The 21,780-nt window shown below is 46.7% G+C and overlaps 1 protein-coding gene across 2 annotated transcripts in view; it reads left to right on the top strand.

Moving 5' to 3' along the window:
- The first annotated feature begins 2,605 nt into the window (after positions 1-2,605).
- The window catches only part of LTBP1 (latent transforming growth factor beta binding protein 1), a 382,180-nt gene continuing 363,005 nt past the window's right edge, over positions 2,606-21,780 (top strand). For both annotated transcript variants that reach the window (XM_040429549.1, XM_040429548.1), the window contains exon 1: positions 2,606-3,185. In XM_040429549.1, the coding sequence (XP_040285483.1) occupies positions 2,812-3,185 (374 nt within the window). In that variant the 5' untranslated portion in view covers positions 2,606-2,811. The remainder of the gene's footprint in view (positions 3,186-21,780) is intronic.

Here is a 21,780-nt window from a genome sequence, read left to right as displayed (position 1 = left end):
TTTATCAAAACTGGTGTAAAGGAGAACTGGCTTAGTTGTTCATAGCAACCAATCAGATTCCACCTTTCATTTTCCAAAGGAGCGCTGAACAATAAAAAGGTGGAATCTGATTGGTTGCTATGGGCAACTTAGCCAGTTCTACTTTACACCAGTTTTGATAAATCTTCCCTGATTTGTCCCTAAAATTAGAAAAAAACCACCAGTAATATAAGACTCTAAGACCCCTCTGTAAGGTTCTTAATATTTTTACCGCGAATGCTGGGTATCAATCCCCATTAGAGGATCATATTTTTCCCCAGCTTTTCCCAGACAGTTCAGACATACAGTAAGAGGTTTGGTACTACAGTACCTACATATGGCGGTCATTGCCTATTATACTACGGTTCTGCTCTCCCTCATATGGACACACCACATGAAATATTATGGGCCCCCCAGAGCGTTTAGCTTGGGGGACACATGGGGCAATGGCACCATTATTTTAGTTACATAGGATATATATGGTTTTGTCTCCCCTCCCCCTTCTTTTTCTGTGTCTCCCCCCTTTCCCGCTCTTTTATTTTACCTCAAGATTAAATATGGTCCAGTTCCAGCTGGTTTGGACAAGATCTTCAAGGCAACTGTAGCTCCACAGCTGATTGGCTGAGGCTGTTGCTGTGGGGGAATACTGGGTCCTGATTTGTTGTCCTGCTTTCGGCGGGAAGGACTTCTCCTTTAAATTGAGGTGTTTGGCGGCGCTTCTGGGTCAGTTTGAAGAGGAGCGGATCGTCGCCCTCCCTCCCTAATTAATTCTTCTTATCTGTCGCTTTGCTTTATTAGAGGGGCTGTATCACTCAGTGTTTCTGAGTGGATTCCGGTATTTATTATAAATTATGATGATGGTGTTTTTTTATTATTTATTACATTATTTATTATGGTGTTACCCTTAGTAAAGCATTGTGGCCATTTTATTCCAAAGAAGTTGTTGTGTGTTTATTTTTAGCGTTAAGTTATAGCATTGTAAAAGCGTGCCATTTGCCTCCATGTCTATGGCGCCATTGTATGGAGCCGTGAGGGCAGTGTGTCTCTGTACAATCTTTGCGGCTGCGCCGTACAGACTTTGCTATGAAGCCTTAGGCTTCATGGGGGTCCCTGCATTGCCTTTTTTCTTTAGCTTTAGGTTTTTCCAACCAATTTTTTCAAAAGGCCTAAGATGCTATAACATAACAAATGGACTAATTTTCATCTTTCCTGGTCCCCCACTGGGCTCTTTCTACCAGACTTTGGTGATAATGTGGCGGGCACCGCTGGTCACGTGCCATATCGACATCTCATATCGTACCAAAAAACAAAGAATGGCAGGGGACCAAGGAAGGGTCAGCATGGGACCGCCGAGAGATGGGTAGGCTGACCATTACTCCTTTAGTCATTTTATAGCATTGTAAGGGCGCATTCACACAGATTTGTTGCCTTTTCCAAATGCGGATTTGCTATGGTTTTATGGGGGGAAATCCGCGGTGGAGATCTGCAGCACGAATTGCGGTGCATCCGCCACATGGGAACATGCTCTTAGGCGAGTCTCACATCTGATTTCACACTTCCAGCTTTCTTTTCTATCATAGGAACAGAATGGGAAAAACGGCGGCCACGCTGAATCCTTGGCGAGATGGACACCAATAGTCCCCGACGTGCGCCACTGCCTCATAACGGCGTCCTGTGCTATTTCCTTCCAGCATTTATGTGCAGTGGAGTCTCCGATGCACCGAGCCTTAGGGCCCGTTCACACAGCGTTTTTTCCACAGTGGAATATTGCCACAGACATCACGCGGGTTCTGCCCCCCATTGTTTTCAGTGGGAGACAGTGATGAAGTCGTGGCCGAGCCGTTAAAAGCCGGGACTACACCAAGAAAGTACACGTCCCTTCTTGGCATGGTGGTGGTGGGCCCCCTCCCCCATTCTGCTGGACCTGCAAAGGAAAGGTGACTTACCTGCTCTCTCTCCTCCAAGCCTGCCACGCTCCGCCACATCTGGTTTGACATCATCGCAGCCAATCATTGGTCGTGGCTTGTGTCATGTGACCACCTGTCATGATGTAAGGGCCGCCGGACCCCGCTGTGGTGATGTCAAACCAGATGGAGGCCCTCACTGAAGCTAAGCCGTGAGCGGGCCTGCGGCACCTCAAGTGAAAAACCGCGCGGCTTGGATTTTGACACAGTGTCAATATCCGCCGTGTGAACGGTCGCTTAGGGTGCGTTTACACAGGTTTTTAGTGGTGCTTTTGTGCAGTTTTAGGTTTTTGTTGGCTTTTTTGTACCTGCAGTTTTCCCCTGTATTTTTGTGGTAAAAATACCAGCTCCAGTTATCATCTGAAAGCTATTTCAAGACATTGAGAAGTATGGCAAAGCCAGGAGACAGGCCCATGGGAGTTGTAACCCAGCTTTCCCAGGGACAGATGAACTTTGCATCCACTTGACAAGAATCCCAGCAGTGAAGAATGGATTTCTCCATGAAGCCTCCCTGAACCCCATTGCCAGTACCGCACTGGTGTAGACTGCCCCTTCCCCCTCCTCCTCCTCCGTCCCCCGGCCCCGGAGCAGACAGACCCTTTAGTCCTTCCCTGCTTTCCCTCCACTTCCAGTCTCCACACAAGTGCGCGGCTCCGGCTGAACTTTTCCTGGGACAAGAGGAGTTTCTTTTCTTGGCTGTAGAGCAGCAGCAGCAGCAGCAGCGGAGGAGGAGGAGGAGGCGGCTCGGAGAAGAAGAGGACACGGCCAGGAGGCGCAGTACACATAGTGCAGCCGGCTCACCTAGTACCGAGGACCCCCGGCAGCAGACATGGCTGATCCCAACAGGTGGGGAGTTGTGCTGTGCGCCCTGCTCCTGGCATCTGCGGTGCTGGCCAATATAGAGCGAGTGCGGAGGATCACCTATGTGGTGCACCCGGGACCCCCGGGCATCTACCACCAGCAACCTGTGGCTATGAGCCGGAGCAGCGTCGTGCTGAGCAGCAGTACCCAGGAGGGGAGCCGCAGGATGAGCAGAGCCGGCTCCAGCCCAGCAATGGTGCACAGACCGCTGCCGCTCACTGGAGAGAAGGCGGCGGCCCCGGCTGTCAGCGCGCACGGCGGCCAGCGCTCGTTGTCCCGGAGCGGAGGGCAGCAGGACGCCCCGAGGAGCGGCGGACTACAGCACAGGCTGCACATGCAGGGGTGAGACACTGCTACTACTACCTACAGTTACTGGGGGCACTACTGGTACCTACTGAGCAGGGGTGAGACACTGCTACTACTACCTACTGGTACCTACTGAGCAGGGGTGATATTACTACTACCACCTCCTATAGTTACTATGGGCACTACTGGTACCTACTGAGCAGGGGTGATATTACTACTACCCTCCTATAGTTACTATGGGCACTACTGGTACCTACTGAGCAGGGGTGAGACACTGTCTGCTACTAATACCGATAGTTACTATGGGCACTACTGGTACCTACTGAGCAGGGGTGATATTACTACTACCACCACCTCCTATAGTTACTATGGGCACTACTGGTACCTACTGAGCAGGGGTGATATTACTACTACCACCACCTCCTATAGTTACTATGGGCACTACTGGTACCTACTGAGCAAGGGTGAGACACTGCTACTAATACCTATAGTTACTATGGGCACTACTGGTACCTACTGAGCAGGGGTGATATTACTACTACCACCTCCTATAGTTACTGTGGGCACTACTGGTACCTACTGAGCAGGGGTGAGACACTGTCTGCTACTAATACCTATAGTTACTGTGGGCACTACTGGACCTGGTACCTACTGAGCAGGGGTGATATTACTACTACCACCTTCTATAGTTACTATGGGCACTACTGGTACCTACTGAGCAGGGGTGAGACACTGCTATTACTACTACCACCTCCTATAGTTACTATGGGCACTACTGGTACCTACTGAGCAGGAGTGAGAGACTGTCTGCTACTAATACCTATTGTTACTATGGGCACTACTGGACCTGGTACCTTCTGAGCAGGGGTGATATATTACTACTACCACCTTCTATAGTTACTGTGGGCACTACTGGTACCTACTGAGCAGGGGTGATATTACTACTACCACCTCCTATAGTTACTATGGGCACTACTGGTACCTACTGAGCAGGGGTGATATTACTACTATCACCACCTCCTATAGTTACTGTGGGCACTACTGGTACCTACTGAGCAGGGGTGAGACACTGTCTGCTACTAATACCTATAGTTACTGTGGGCACTACTGGACCTAGTACCTACTGAGCAGGGGTGATATTACTACTACCACCTTCTATAGTTACTATGGGCACTACTGGTACCTACTGAGCAGGGGTGAGACACTGTCTGCTACTAATACCTATAGTTACTATAAGCACTACTGGTACCTACTGAGCAGGGGTGATATTACTACTACCACCACCTCCTATAGTTACTATGGGCACTACTGGTACCTACTGAGCAGGGGTGATATTACTACTACCACCTCCTATAGTTACTGTGGGCACTACTGGTACCTACTGAGCAGGGGTGAGACACTGTCTGCTACTAATACCTATAGTTACTGTGGGCACTACTGGACCCAGTACCTACTGAGCAGGGGTGATATTACTACTACCACCTTCTATAGTTACTATGGGCACTACTGGTACCTACTGAGCAGGGGTGAGACACTGCTATTACTACTACCCTCCTATAGTTACTATGGGCACTACTGGTACCTACTGAGCAGGGGTGATATTACTACTACCACCACCTCCTATAGTTACTATGGGCACTACTGGTACCTACTGAGCAGGGGTGATATTACTACTACCACCTCCTATAGTTACTGTGGGCACTACTGGTACCTACTGAGCAGGGGTGAGACACTGCTATTACTACTACCACCTCCTATAGTTACTATGGGCACTACTGGTACCTACTGAGCAGGGGTGAGACACTGTCTGATACTAATACCTATAGTTACTATGGGCACTACTGGACCTGGTACCTTCTGAGCAGGGGTGATATTACTACTACCACCTTCTATAGTTACTGTGGGCACTACTGGTACCTAGTGAGCAGAGGTCAGACACTGCTACTAATACCTATAGTTACTATGGGCACTACTGGTACCTACTGAGCAGGGGTGAGATACTACAATTATTACCTATAGTTACTGTGGGCACTACTGGTACCTACTGAGCAGGGGTGAGACACTGTTATTACTATCTATGAAGTTACAATGGGCACTGCTGGTACCTACTGAGCAGGGGTGAGACACTGCTATTACTACCTATATAGTTACTGGGGCCGCTACTGGTACCTACTGAGCAGGGGTGAGACACTGCTATTACTACTACCAACTCCTATAGTTACTATGGGCACTACTGGTACCTACTGAGCAGGGGTGAGACACTGCTACTAATACCTATAGTTACTGTGGGCACTACTGGTACCTACTGAGCAGGGATGAGATACTACTATTACTGCCTATAGTTACTGTGGGCACTACTGGTACCTACTGAGCAGGGGTGATATTACTACTACTACCACCTCCTATAGTTACTGTGGGCACTACTGGTACCTACTGAGCAGGGGTGAGACACTGTTATTACTACCTATATAGTTACTGGGGCCGCTACTGGTACCTACTGAGCAGGGGTGAGACACTGCTATTACTACTACCACCTCCTATAGTTTCTATGGGCACTACTGGTACCTACTGATCAGGGACGAGACACTGTTACTAATACCTATAATTATTGTGGCCACTACTGGTACCTACTGAGCAGGGGTGAGACACTATTACTACTACTACCTATAGTTACTATAGGCACTACTGGTGCATTCTGAGCAGGGGTGAGACACTGCTATTACTGCTTATAGTTACTATGGGCAATACCGGTACCTACTGAGCAGGGGTAAGATACTACTACTACTACTACTACTACCGCTACTACTACCACCTCCTATAGTTTCTATGGACACTACTGGTACCTACTGAGCAGGGGTGAGATACTACTATTACTACCTATAGTTAATATGGGCACTACTGGTACATAATAAGCAGGGGTAAGATACTACTGCTACTACTACCACCTCCTATAGTTACTGTGGGCATTACTAGTACCTACTGAGCAGGGGTGAGACACTGCTATTACTGCCTATAGTTACTATGGGCACTACTGGTACCTTCTGAGCAGGGGTGAGACACTACTACTGATACTACCACCACCACCAATATCTGCTAGTTACTGTGGGCGCTACTGGTACCTACTGAGCAGAAGTGAGATACTACTACTACCTATAGTTACTGTGGGCATTACTGGTACCTACTGGGCAGGGGTGAGATACTACTACCTATAGTTACTGTGGGCACTACTGGTACCTACTGAGCAGGGGTGAGGCACTACTATTACTGCTACTCCCACCAATGTCTGCTAGTTACTGTGGGCATTACTGGTACCTATTGAGCAGGGGTGAGATACTACTATTACTACCTATAGTTATTATGGTCACAACTAGTACCTACTGAGCAGGGATGAGGCACTACTATTACTACTACTACCACCAATATCTGCTATTTACTGTGGGCATTACTGGTACCTACTGAGTATGAGTGAGACACTACTACTGCTACCTATAGTTACTGTGGTCACTACTGTTACCTACTGAGCAGGGGTAAGATACTACTATTACTACCGATAGTTACTATGGGCATTATTGGTACCTACTGAGCAGGGGTAAGATACTACTATTACTACCGATAGTTACTATGGGCATTATTGGTAGCTACTGAGCAGGGGTAAGATACTACTATTACTACCAATAGTTACTATGGGCATTATTGGTACCTACTGAGCAGGGGTGAGACACTACTACTGCTACTACTATCACCACCAATAGTTACTATGGGCACTTCTGGTACCTACTGAGCAGTAGTGAGATACTACTACTGCTACTACCATCTTTAGTTAATATGGGCACTACTGGTACCTACTGAGCAGGTAGTTTAGTTTTCTGCCATTTCACACCGCCCCAGCACTTTTGAAAAGTCGGTAGGGAAGTGTGCACGGTTCACTGAAGCGAGGGGGGCCTCTTTTATAGAAAAACTGGAGTTACATCTTTAGATAAAAGGCTGACGTTCATTATGAGGGTCATTTTTAAACTCTGTTTTTAATTATTGCCTTCTTTCCGCCAAATGTCCCATCAGTGTGTCATAACAATTTGAAGGGAACCTGTCACCGGGATTTTGTGTATAGAGCTGAGGACTTGGGTTGCTAGATGGCCGCTAGCACATCCGCAATACCCAGTCCCCATAGCTCTGTGTGCTTTTATTGTGTAAAAAAATCGGGGACAGGACTCATCTCAGGTTAATTTGCATATGTATCAAATCGTTCTTTTTACACAATAAAAGCACACAGAGCTATGGGGACTGGATATTGCGGATGTGCTAGCGGCCATCTAGCAACCCATGTCCTCAGCTCTGTACACAAAATCCCGGTGACAGGTTCCCTTTAAACGCTTGCTACTCCACTTTGTTTATGCCATCCCTACTGGAGTAAGTTTGTAACTTTTTTTACAACTTTTTACAAAATTCACGGTGATAAAACTGATGTGAAACTCATTAACATACCCAGCCACACCCACTTCCCCACCCACTTTTCAAAAGTTGATGGGGTGGCATAAAACTGCAAAAGGTAACAAATTTTCACTCAAAACTGCACTTGTGCCAAAACTTGTGATTTTTCTGTGCCAAAAACAGACGTAAAACTCCCATACGTTGCCTCCACAGTGTTAGGGTTTTCCGAGATTTTAATACTGATGACCTATTCTTAGGATAGGTCATCAGTATCTGATCGGTGGGGGTCCGACACCCGGGACCCTACCGATCCGCTGTTTAAGAAGGCACCAGTGCTACTGTGAGCGGCCTTCTCCGTGCTCACCAAGCCCAGGCCATACATTGTATAACAGCTGTGCTTGGTATTGCGCTGAGCACCATTCATGGTCCTGGGTGTTGGACTCCCACCGATCAGATACTGATGACCTATTCATAGGATAGGTCATCAGTATAAAAATCGCGAAAAACCCCTTTAAGGGCGTTTATGCACACAAGGGTTCTTGCTCAGTGCCCGTATTGCGGGCTGTAAATAGCCATTGACTTAAATGGATCTGTATCCATCAGATGCGACCGAAGATAGGGCTTCACCTATGTTTTGTGGTGCGGAGGCACGGATTGGAAGCACTACAAAGCTCTTCCATGGGCTTCTGATCCTTGCCTCCACATCGCAAAAAAGATAGAACATGTTCTATCTTTGGCCGTATGTTGCGGATCGTGCCCGTGCCCGTGCATTGCGGACTGCACTGAGCAAGTACACTTGTGGGCATGAGACAATTTCAGCAGAGGAAAGTCCAGGCAGGTGCTGAGGAGGGCGCTCTCAGGGCTTATGACTGGAGATCCTGCTGTGTAAGCTGAGTGATATGATAGACCACTGTTGGCACCACAGCAAAGTTTATAATAAAACTAATTACATGGGCACTTTTCTATGGGGCTGTGCACATGAGCGGTGATTTTCACGCATCACTTGTGCGTTGCGTTAAAATAGCAGCATGCTCCTCTTTGTGCGTTTTTCATGTAACACAGGCCCCATAGAAATGAATGGGGGTGAGTGAAAATCGCAAGCATCCGCAAGCAAATGCGGTGCAATTTTAACGCACGGTTTCTAGGTGATGATCAGGATGGGGACCCGATCATTATTATTTTCCCTTATAATTTGGTTATAAGGGAAAATAATAGCATTCTGAATACAGAATGCATAGTACAATAGGGCTGGAGGGGTTAAAAATAAATAAATAATAATTTAACTCACCTTAATCCACTTGTTCGCGCAGCCGGCATCTCTTCTGTCTTCTTTGATGACGTCACTACGCTCATCACATGGTCCGTCACATGATCCATCACCATGGTGATGGATCATGTGACGGACCATGTGATGAGCGTAGTGACGTCATCAAAGGTCCTATTCTTCACAAAAGAAGACAGAAGAGATTATTTTTTTTTAACCCCTCCAGCCCTATTGTACTATGCATTCTGTATTCAGAATGCTATTATTTTCCCTTATAATCATGTTATAAGGGGAAATAATACAATCTACACTACAACTAACCCAAACCTGAACTTCTGTGAAGAAGTTTGGGTCTGGGTACCACAGTCGGTTTTTTATCACGCGCGTGCAAAACACATGGCACCCGTGCGATAAAAACTGAAACATCGGAACACAATCGCAGTCAAAACTGACTGCAATTGCGTTCCTACTCGCGCGGGTTTGCCGCAATGCACCGGGACGCATCCGGACCTAATCCGGACACGCTTGTCTGCAAGGGGCCTTACAGAGGATCCATGTATGTAAACTGGGTTTTCCAAAATCCGCGAAGCCAACGCGAGCCATTTCTTACAGCTCAACAAACTGGTGGAGAAAAGTTGCTGAAGTTGGGACAGGTGCTGCTTTGGGCAAAATTTGAGACTTTGTAGCTTTTTCTGACACACTCGCCACTTTTTAAAAATGTTTCCACCTTCACCTGGAGAACATAACACCAGAAAGCTACTCCAGCTTCTTCTCTCCTGGAGCACAGGCAGCAGAAGATGCGACAGATGTATTATTGAGGATTGCGTTTCTTAATAAGTCGGATCTTCTCTTTCCTCGGTCCTACCTGATGTGTACACATGGGAGGGGGGAGGGGGGGGGATATATCACATCCTGCACTTCAGAATTCTGGCTTCAAAAAGTCGCAAAATAGGACGTTGTGGTTTTTTAGGCTTACTTGTGCATGAAGTTTTGACATTTTACATTTGTATATCACTCATTCAAGTTTTGGAAAGAAGGTGGGAAAGTGGACATGGTCAGGCTGTCGTACTATACCTAGTGTCAACCTTCACAGCGAAAAGCAGTCCAAAAATCAGCAAAGATGACAGTGTGGAAGTGTAGCCTATTTATGTCTGAGGCATCTGGCAGAACCGCCCGCAGGAGGTTGTAGTAAGGCACGCAGATTCCATGTGATTTCTAATAATGGATTGCTGAGTGCTGCTTTATGGTTCTCCGTGCGGCTCTGTATCGACGTAAGTTGCTGGACTTAGTAATTGACCCCCCAGTATGTTGAAGCGTTTGGCATTTTTCTTCTGGTGCCTTAACACCTCCTTCTCTATAGGGGATACGCCATCAATATCTGATCTGTGGGGGTCCAGCACCCTGCACACCCGCCAGCTGTTTTGCTGTAGCTCCGGTGCTGGAAGTACAAAGCACTATCCACTGTGTAGTGGACGGATCATCTCATCTCCATAGAGAGATAAATGCTGCTCTCACCTCCTATGAAGAGCAGGCAGCTTCTGGGTATTGACATTTTGTTCCACATAATTACCTGATCTGTTGGCCCGTGTAAGGGGACTGTAGACATAGAAATCCCTGAACGTACAGAAAATTCAGTCACTACGATGCAAACTAATCTTGCACAACTAATTGTTTAAGTTAACAATTGAATTTTTGCATTAACCACTATGCCTTCTGAGCGAGTGATAAGTACTAACAAAAGACAGGTAGGACGGGTGGAATTTAAAGGGGTTGCCCGGCCCCTCATACTGGTTATACTTGCCCTGCTCTCCAGCACTTGCATCGCTTCTGATGCCTGCACGGCCGTGATGGGGGGCACCCAATAGCAGGCCGCAACGGGAACGAGCCTCCCTAGCATCATGGGTGACGCTAGAGATGCAGCGGCGGCTTTGAAGGCATCCGAAGGTTTGCGGGTGCAGGAGAGCGGCGTAAGTATAACCAGTATGAGGGGCCCAGGCATTATGGGGGTTTGATAACCCCGTTAATCATGAGGGAAATGTTCAGTCCGTTTTGAAGGAGTCTGTGTTGTCATCATTTGTACCAACCATATCAGGTGTCACACAAGATTTGGTGCATCTTTGACACTTCTGCAGGGAGATGTTACTTCACTTTCTACACCCCTCTGAAATAAGACAGAGACAATTTTAATAACGTCACAGTGATAAATCTGGAGTGAAACGAATTAACGTAGCTAATAACGCTGACTTTGACGCTCACTTTTCAAAACTGGAGTAATTGGGGTAAACATGTTGCAACATTTTTATGCAAATAAGCTCAAAAAGTTGCAAGTCCCTATTTTGGGACTTTTTGAAGCCAGAATTGTGCAGTGCAGTGTTTTACCATATCTGCTGAATTTCCGCTTTGGTTGGAGGGTAAGCTCTTCAGGGCAGAGGCTGATTGTATAAGAACTTGTTTGCAGTATCTAGAATCTGGAGTCAGTGATACAGACATTGCGGAAGGTCTGAGAGGTAAGATATCGATCTTTCATTTTCTGTATCCTCATCTGCGGTAGACGGAGAGCTGTCTGCGTGTCTGAGACATCTGGTATCACTTCTAGCATCTTGTAATCCTGGACGGCCAGCTGAACCTCGGGCGGTTTCCCTACAGTCTTTGGGGCTTGATGCGGTTCCTTATGTATTAACCTCTTCTATATTAGAGAATTGAACTCCTTTTCGAGCTCATGCGCATGACACGGCCTCTGAAGGGCACTGTATGTACAGAGATATTCTCCCCTGTGAGGTCATATCTTTTTACATACAGCATCCAACATACAGCATCCAACTGAACGTGAGATTTCTAACAAAATCCAACTGAATAAGCCTCTGTAAGACTCTATGAAATCTGCTGGTGAACCTCTATGGCAGCCCTGGTATGTACAAACCAGAGCCCTTACCAGATCTGCTGATCAGTTCTACTAATGGCAAATACTTACTATTAAAAACTGTGTAAGGTGAATGCCCGCCCTTAAACACCATTTTGTTTTTCTTAGGCCTCATGCACACAACCGTATTTTTTCCCACATCGGATCTGTGTGCTGTCCACATGGCAGTCCGTGTTGCAGACAAGAATAGGCATTTTGAAAATGGTGCCCACTGAAATTGTGGGATACACACGTCCGGCATCCTTATTTTGTGGATCTGCGGTTTGTGGATCGCAGAATACATACGGTCGTGTGGATGAGGCCTTAATCTAAATGGATCCAACATTTGCCCTCTGTTTTATTGCGCGATCCCATGTCAGGGCATGGGCTCGCGCAATAAAATAGAGGGCACCGCGCATGTGCGAGACTTTGGAAAGCGAAGCCGAATTGCGGGCTGTCACTCAAAGTCAAGAGGGGGCCTGGTTACCTTGACTTGAAGCTGACATGCAAATTAGCACGGGCGGAAGATAAAAGATCGTTTTCTGACCTTATGCAGCATCGGACTGCAGGATGAAAAGTATGATTAGTATCACACTGCGGGCTACCCTGAGGTACTGCTGGCGGGTTTACATGCATTTAGGAGGTGATAGGTTCCCTTTAAGGAAAGATAGAGGGAGTAATTTATTATTAAAAACGGTGTTTTAGACGCAGGTCTTAATAACCCTGTGCACTGGATCTGCCAAAGTTATGAAGAGCGCTAAAGCCCGCCCATCAGAGCCGGTGACATCACCGAACACACTGCCGGGCGGAAGTTTCCGCCCGGCAGTGTGTTATTGAAAACAAAAGAGACCTTGCCCTGCGCGATTTAGCGCAGGGCAAAGGAGTGCATCGGAGCATCAGATGCCCCGATGCCAACATCTGGGGGGCTGCCGGGGTGAAAAGAAGGGTATGTCCGGGTTCAGCTCTGAACCTGGACAACCCCTTTAAATTTAGACCATTTTCTATGCTAAAGACAGGCGTAGAAAATGATAAATAAGACGGGCCTGCTGGCCCCTCCCCTTCCCTGACCACTCCACGCCCCCTTTTTGAGACCTGACGTGAGCGGGGAAAGTTGCAGATTGTGGCGCAAATAACTGGAGTATATCACTTTTTAAATGATCCCCAGAGTCTTCTCCTCATTTTGAATCCACTCCTGGCTTTTGCTTCAAAAACAGGATAAAGACCTGGAAACCCAGGCTTACTTTTAGAATATCATTACTTTAATAAAAAGGTGTCTGCTAATTGTCCCCATAAAACCATCTAATTATCCAGTTGAATCCAGGATCAAAGTGGGGACGCTGTGATGTATTGGGGGTAAACCTCAGACCCTCTTTGAAGGGGGTAGTTGAAGGTATTGTGGAATGCTTATCTAATGCTAGAACAATATATGGTGACAATCGGCTGGAGATGGTGTGAGACCCGCTGCCAGCCCCCCTGTTGCTGCGAGCAGTGATTTATGAACCTATCCTTTGCCAGCAGACTGCAGGTGTTAACCTTGTCCAGTAGTAACAATGTATATTTACTAGTACAGCTGCTCAATTACATGTATTTTCCCTTCAAACAGCTGCGTGTTAAACCTAATAGAAGTGTGGTGGCTTGAGAAAAGTCCCAGTAACAGGACTGAAACGTCGCATGGGTATAAGGGACACTATTTTTGAACTTTGCTTGGGAGTGCCGCGGAATCCCTTTTGCTATTTATTGGAGGTTTGATCATGTCCGCAGCTGCTAGCACACCATTTTTTACTTTTTATGTAGCAGTACCTCTTTCATTTTTCATTTTTTTTTAAAGTATGTAATAGAAATGAAGACGGAAGCACTCCAGTCCTAGCGCTGGGTGTTTATTCACCAAGACGTGCTGTAGATCAGTGCAGGTACCACATTTGGGGTCAGATTGTTTGTCAGCTGTTGTATCATGAACTGATGAAAAGCGTTTGCTGGATTTCTGTCCTCCTGATGAATAAGGGTTCCAGAAGAGGGACCACCACCTATCAGACAATTATAGCATATCCTGTGAAGAATGTGCGATTGGTCTCTGAAGAGGAGAGCTCTCTCCATAAGTAATATGGCTATAGGGTTAGGAAAAAAAGATCTTCCGCATTACAAAACTCAAAATTTTGAGATTTCTGTCCCTAAAACCATGATCTTTCACCCCCAAAGTTATCTTGTCTCCCTCAGGTTTTTTTTTTAGGTCATTTTGTATTATTATTTGTATTCTTGTTATAAATTTAAGGGGGTTATCACATTACAAAGACCTATCTCATAAGGGGTCTGGCCACTAGGGTGCCATAGATCACAAGAACGCCCTATGTTGAAGCGCTTGGTTATCTCCGGCAGTCCAGTAGAGTTAAATGGTGCCACAGACAAGCATACCTATCCCATTCAAACAGAGAGCATAGGCCCCTGATGTCATGATTGCCATGGCCCCAGCGGTTGGACATCTGCCAATTGGGCACCTATCTTCTATCATATGGACGGGGGATAGAGGCAACCCTTTTAAGCAAATTTACAATGCATCATTGTATCCAGTTTCCAGGCGGTTCTCCAAATTCCAGTTTTCTTTTTACCCGAGCAGGTATGTGATTTGGGGTAGTTCACGTGCCTACCATGTTAATCCAACCTCACATTTCAAGATTACTTTCTGAGGGTTGTTAGCTTAGGCAAGGTGTTGACTCTCTGTAAAGAGGTCAGCCCTGTATGGAGTCTTGCTGGAAGTGCTCCATGGTGCTCCACAGTATGGAGACTTATTGGCAATGCTCTATGGCAGTGATGGCTAACCTCCGGCACTCCAGCTGTGGCGAAACTACGACTCCCAGCATGCTCCACTCATTTCTATAAAGTTCTGAGAACAGCCAAGCAAGTGTACAACTTGGGAGTCGTAGTTTTAGCACGGCTGGAGTGCTGGAGGTTAACCATCACAGCTCTATGAGAAACAATATGCAAAGAGGTATCTCCTAAGGAAACAGAACCATCTTGCTAGCACCGCCTTGTGGAAGTGGCTCCATGTGAGTCAAAACCAGAAGTTTTAGAAAGCTTTGGGATATGATGAGAGAAAACAGCCAAGCCAAATATCCACTCGTAGACAGCTGTTTCGCTGTACTTGCCCCTCATCAGTACGGAGTAGGATCCTGGCTGACTGGGTACAATACCCTTGATGCAGCGGTACAGGGTCTTTTAAGATCAGGTGAATTCCTCACAATCGATTTTTTAAATTTCTAAGCTTATGACTATACAGGCAAATAGGATGTTCTCACAGAAAGCTGGTAAAGCCTTAGGGTACTTTCACATTAGCGGCAGGGGAGTCCGGCAGGCTGTTCCGGCGGGTGACCAGCCTGTCGGATCCGTCCTGCCGCTAGTTCATGTGTGCCCCCGGACTGCCACTCCGTCCCCATTGACTATAAAGGGGGCGGCGTTCCGGCGGCAGCACGGCAGCGCACGGCGAGAGGCAGCTGGACAAAAAGTACGACGTGCAGTAGTCAATGGGTCAATGGGGACGGAGCGGCAGTCCGGGGGCCCACGTGAACTAGCGGCAGGACGAATCCGACAGGCTGTTCACCCACCTGAACAGCCTGCCGGACTCCCCTGCCGCTAGTGTGAAACTAGCCTTAGGCCCCTTTTACATGAGCGAGTTTTTCACGTAGGTGTAATGTGTGACGTGAATGCATAGCACCCGCACTAGATGCGTGAAAAACAAATGAATGAGTCAGGATTTAGTGCGGGTGCTATGCATTCACGTCACACATTACACCTACGTGAAAAACTCGCTCATGTAAAAGGGGCCTAAGGCTAGTTTCACACTAGCGGCAGTGGAGTCCGGCAGGCTGTTCAGGTGGGTGAACAGCCTGTCGGATTCGTCCTGCCGCTAGTTCACGTGGGCCCCCGGACTGCCGCTCCGTCCCCATTGACTATAATGGGGGCGGAGTTCCGGCGGCAGCACGGCGAGAGGCAGCCGGACTAAAAGTACTGCACGTCGTACTTTTTGTCTAGCTGCCTCTCGCCGTGCGCTGCCGTGCTGCCGCCGAAACGCCGCCCCCGCCCCCTTTATAGTCAATGGGGACGGAGTGGCAGTCCGGGGGCACACATGAACTAGCGGCAGGACGGATCCGACAGGCTGGTCACCCACCTGAACAGCCTGTCGGACTCCCCTGCCGCTAGTGTGAAACTAGCCTTAGGCCCCTTTTACATGAGCGAGTTTTTCACGTAGGTGTAATGTGTGACGTGAATGCATAGCACCCGCACTAAATCCTGACTCATTCATTTGTTTTTCACGCATCATTTCTGCGTTGCGTGAGAATCGCAGCACGTTCTATATTCAGCGTTTTTCACGCAGTCCTGGCCCCATAGAAGTGAATGGTGCTTCAGTGAAAAACGCATTGCATTTTCACTGATGGTTGCTAGGATATGTTGTTTGTAAACCTTTATTTTTTTTTTCCACGTGCGTGAAAAACGCATCAAAACGCATTGAACCCGCGCGAAAAAAACTGAACAACTGAATGCAATCGCAGACAAAACTGACAGAACTTGCTTGCAAAATGGTGCGAGTTTCACTGAACGCATCCTGAGCCAATCCGTATTGTTCGCGTGAAAGAGGCCTTATTCACACGTCAGTGTTTGGTCACTGATTTGGGAGCCAAAACCAGGAGTTTAACCTTCACAGAGATGAGTTATAATGAAAAGATCTTCACCTGTTCTGTGTTTTACTCGCACCTTGTTTTGGCTTAAAATCACTGATAGAAATCACTGGCCGAACAATGACTTTGTGAATGAGGCCTAACACGGTTTCTTGGTTGTGTGCTGGCAGCTCAGTGTTAGGGACAGTGGACCTCATAACAGCTAATCTAGTGCAGGACAAGTGATTGCAGATAGTTCAGCAAGGTCTCCATAAAATAGAGCCTCTGGGAATGGAGAGGTCTTATCCTAGCTAGAAGTTTCCTAAAAGCAGTGTTGAAATCTGAATCTAAGGGCTATGTACACCTTCGGAGGCCAATTTTTTTAGGATTGCAATTTACTCATTTTGGGCTAAAATTAATTTTTTCAATTGGTCTTTATTAAAATTATTGAACCGTTCACAAAGGGGTAACTGTTTACCCAGCTGTGTAAATTGTACTTTTACTTTCACTTTGTGCTGGTCATCTGATAACCCTTATCTCTAATTTACAAGGAAGTCATAAACTTTTAAGCCACATTGTTATCAGTAAGATAAGAACTGAGCTATAATAAGTGTTTATAAGAGCAGAGATAAAGTGTCTGTCAGATTTGCTGGCAGAAAATTCAGATCCCTCTATTATAGCTTCTCAGCCCTGTACAGAAAAAAACGGCTCCATATTTGTAATAAAGACCAATTAAAAAAATGATTTTTAGCTCAAATTGAGTACAATGCTATAATAAAAAAATGCCCCAAAGGTGTACATAGCCATTAAAGAGACCAGCCCTGTATGGAGACCCACTTAAAGTGCTCCACTCTTTCCTTTGGGGATACCTTCTTGCATATGGGATATTAGAACTAAAGCCAGCCATCTACTTACTGTACACCAACAATATCTCTTAAAGGGGTATTCCATTTAATTTTTTTTTTACTTGTTTAAATCATACACTTTTCAAACATATGCAGTTAAAATTTTGCACACATACCTTCCTTGTATCAGGTAGTTTACATCTATATGCACAGTAGAATGATATAGACCTGTGTAATGTATCCATGGCCTAACTTAAACCTTGCATATAGTCAGTCATATCATTGCATCGTCATGACATATATGTGCTATGCACACAGGACACATCCATAACTAGATAGGACTAGTGGTGAAATAATTATTTTTATTGTGGTTATTACAGTAACTACATCATTGTGTGTATTCAATGTAGAGATGCTGCAAGTAGTAATACAGTATATACTGTATATGTTTTGTTAAAAACCAGGGCAGTTAAAGGGGTTCTCCAGGAATTAAGAAAATGAAAATACCTAAATATTGCTTTATTATAAATATATTCCCAAATACCTTTTATTAGTTATAATGGCTCATTAAGTCTAGGGCGCAATCATTAGGAGAAATAAAATGGCCGCCGTCCTATACATACCCACAAAACCTGTCCTAATCACACAGGACAAGTTACTTCAGAGCAATTAGCTAAAGAGCTGCCTCATCCTCCTCTCTGCTCTACTTGCCAGGGATTATCATAATGAAAGCAGGTTAATATGATCTATGTGTGATGAATGTCTGTAGGAACAGAGTTCATGAGGAGACATGAAGTACAGAGAGGACAGACTGTGGTAATGTGGGGCTGTGGTAATGGAGACTGCATACAAGTGCTGCATCTCACAGCCACATCCCCACCTCATCTCTGTACTTCATGTCTCCCCATGAACTCTATTCCTACAGAGATTAAGCTGAAGATCATATTAAACTGTATTTAGGATCATAATCCTTTGCAAGTAGATCAGAGAGGAGGAGGAGGATGAGGCAGCTTTTTAGCTAAGTGTTCTGTAACTTGTGCTGCTGTGTGATTAGGACAGGTTATGTGTGCACTAATAGGATGGCGGCCATTTTATTTCTGCTAATGATTGCTTAAGAGACTAAACGAGCCATAATAACTAGTGAAAGGTATTTTGGAATATATTTATAATAAAGTAATATATAAGTATTTTCATTTTCTTAATTCCTGGAGAACCCCTTTAACTGAAAGCCAGATCACATGACACACGTGAGGGTTACGTGACTGACATGTTTAGTCCTATTCAGCTTTCTTATAATTGCTTTTTACAAGACAAAAATGAGCCATACACTTTCCTCAGAGAGAGGCTACTGCATGGATATAATAATGGTCTACAAGCAAAATTTGACGCAAAATTTTAAATAGATTTATGAGAGAATTTTTCAGCATCCTATTCTCTAAATAAAGAGATATACTGTATTTTTTGGCCGTGCGTCTTATAAAGTGAATACTAGTGAGCGCTTCCATTATGGCAGTGCTCACTAGTATGCATTAGGTGCTGGAAGTGGGGAAGAAGCGCAGCAAGCGCTTCCGGCTCTCACCCAGCTTGGTCTTCTTTGATGGGGCCGGTGCTGCACTGTCCAGACCCCGTACAGCGTCAGCATTATGACTTGACACTGCACACTGTCATTTGACAGTGCAGCGCGGACCGAAGAAGACGGGGGAGCGAGACGCCAGACCCGGAGCGGAGCCGCGGCGCAGGAGAGGTAAGAGGAGTTTTTTTTATTTTATTCTGATCTGGGGGTCTGATGGGGGTTAATAATAAAGGGCTGATGTGGGCAGCACAGTGGCTCAGTGGTTAGCACTGGTGCCTTGCAGCACTGGGTTCCTAGGTTCGAATCTGACCAAGGGCAACATCTGCATGGAGTTTGTATGTCCTCCCCGTTTTTGCATGAGTTTCCTTCCACACTCCAAAGGCATACTGATAGGGACCTTAGATTGTGAGCCCCATTGGGGACAGTTGGATTCTAATGTCTGTAAAGCGCTGTGGAATAAATAAATCTGAGGTCTGATGGGGGTTAAAAATAGAGGGCTGATTATGTTCAAAGGCCATATTAAAACAAATTGTGGATGACACTGTTATGGGGTATCTGTGGATGACGCACTGTTATAGGGGATCTGTGGATGACACGGTTGTGGGGGATCTGTGGATGACACGGTTATGGGGGATCTGTGGATGACACTGTTATGGTGGATCTGTGGATGACACTGTTATGGTGGATCTGTGGATGACACTGTTATGGGGGGATCTGTGGATGGCGCTATTATTGGGGGTGTGAGGAATATGGATTAATATTTACTGTCAGCCATGTCCTCACACCCCCATTTGCTGACAGCAGAGGTAGGGAACTCCACAGGAGGGCCCTGCTTCAAAGCCCCCAGCCCTGTCATTTGATTCACCTCTTGGCATGTTCATCAGTGTACATGCAAAATAAATTCCCACCCCCCAGCCATCTGAGTGTCAGCTGGCAAGGAAGAAAGCCCCAGGGGTCCAGGCTTCAAGGAGGCCCCAGGTGGAGAAGGTCACACCTCTTGCAGCAGCAAGGAGCCAGGCCAAGGTAACAGGAACGATCTCTCAGTATGGGGTCCCAACCCTTCCCCAGTTCAATCAGATTAGCAGACATATTGGGGCCGGCGAGTTATAAGGGATTATGAATCGTCCATCCATCCCAGGCATAATTCGTAATCCTGGCTTTAGACTAGGTTGCCCGCGAGGGGAGATATCCATATCTCCCCACAGAAACCAAATAACGGTACCAGGTTTGGACTCAACTTGTAGCCGGAACCCAGGCAGGTCCGTTGGTCCCAGAACCATCTCCCTGTGACCCTCTGGTCTGGCGCTGTGAACTGTAAAGTGGTTTGTGGGTCATTTGCTGCCAGCCCAGAAGAGGGGGAGTGGACCCCTCCCTGAGGTTGGAAGGGGAGGGGCCGGCTACAGGTTAAAAGGCTTGTTCCAGCAAGCGGGCGGGTCTTTCTCTGAAGAAGGGTCACATCGTGTAATGTGTTTAGAGGGACCCAGGAACTAGCTGAGATTACGGCCCTTCATGTGGACTCCAGCAAAGAATATCTCACAACCAAAAGGAACTTTCATCTTACCCGCTAACTGACTTTTACACTGCTTAACCCTGTTGTACCCATATAATCTTTATCTGTAACCTCAGACCACTGTATATATTCTCTGTGTATATTGTGTTAAATCTAGTGTGCCCTTACGGCGATTAAATATATAATTTAATCTTGTGCTATCTTGTATCTCGATCACGAATCCCCACGTCCATGTTTTGACCTAGTTATGAGCTACCGCGGGTTGGTTTCTCAAGTTTTTGGTAACCAGGGACAAAACCGCGTCTCGTGAGCTTGACGTAGTTGACGTCAAGCGGGCACGAGGTGTGGTATTCGTCACAGGGGGGATCTGTGGATGGCGCTGTTATGGGGGGATCTGTGGATGGCGCTGTTATGGGGGGGATCTGTGGATGGCGCTGTTATGGGGGGGATCTGTGGATGACACTGTTATGGGGGGATCTGTGGATGGCGCTGTTATGGGGGATCTGTGGATGGCGCTGTTATGGGGGGATCTGTGGATGGCGCTGTTATGGGGGGATCTGTGGATGGCGCTGTTATGGGGGGATCTGTGGATGGCGCTGTTATGGGGGGATCTGTGGATGGCGCTGTTATGGGGGGATCTGTGGATGGCGCTGTTATGGGGGGGATCTGTGGATGGCGCTGTTATGGGGGATCTGTGGATGGCGCTGTTATGGGAGGTGTGGATGGCACTGTTATGGGGGGATCTGTGGATGGCGCTGTTATGGGGGGATCTGTGGATGGCGCTGTTATGGGGGGGATCTGTGGATGGCGCTGTTATGGGGGGATCTGTGGATGGTACTGTTATGGGGGGATCTGTGGATGGTACTGTTATGGGGGATCTGTGGATGGCGCTGTTATGGGGAGGGGGATCTGTGGATGACACTGTTTTGGAGGGATCTGTGGATGACCATGCTATGGGGGGGATCTATGGATGACACTACATAGCATCTTATGCTATATGTGTCATCCAAATATCCCCCCCATAACCACACCATCCACAGATCCCCCATAACAGCGCCAATATGTGTCATGTTTTTGCTTTGAAGAGTATTAGGAGATTGTTCGATTCCCACTGTGGCTTTAAGCAGTAAAATGTAAAAGTGTAAGGGTCCATTCACACATCCATAAGTGTTTTGCGGATCTGCAAATTGCGGATCCGCAAAACACTGACACCGGCCATGTGCACATGGCCAGCACTATAATAGAAAATGCCTATTCTTGTCCTATTGCGGACAAGAATAGGACATGTTGTTCTATTTTTTTTGCGGAGCTGCGAACCGGAAGTTTGGGGCCGCGGAATGGAAGTGCGGATGCGGACAGCACACTTTTCTGTCCCCATTGAAAATAAATGGGTCCGCACCCGTTCCGAATAATTGAGGAACGGATTCGGACCATTAATACGGACGTCTGAATGGAGCCTTATAGTA

Source organism: Bufo bufo, chromosome 4 (assembly GCF_905171765.1).
Source record: "Bufo bufo chromosome 4, aBufBuf1.1, whole genome shotgun sequence".
NCBI lineage: Eukaryota > Metazoa > Chordata > Amphibia > Anura > Bufonidae > Bufo > Bufo bufo.
The sequence above is the reverse complement of the archived record's forward strand: the minus strand, read 5'-3'. Positions and strand labels throughout refer to the sequence as shown.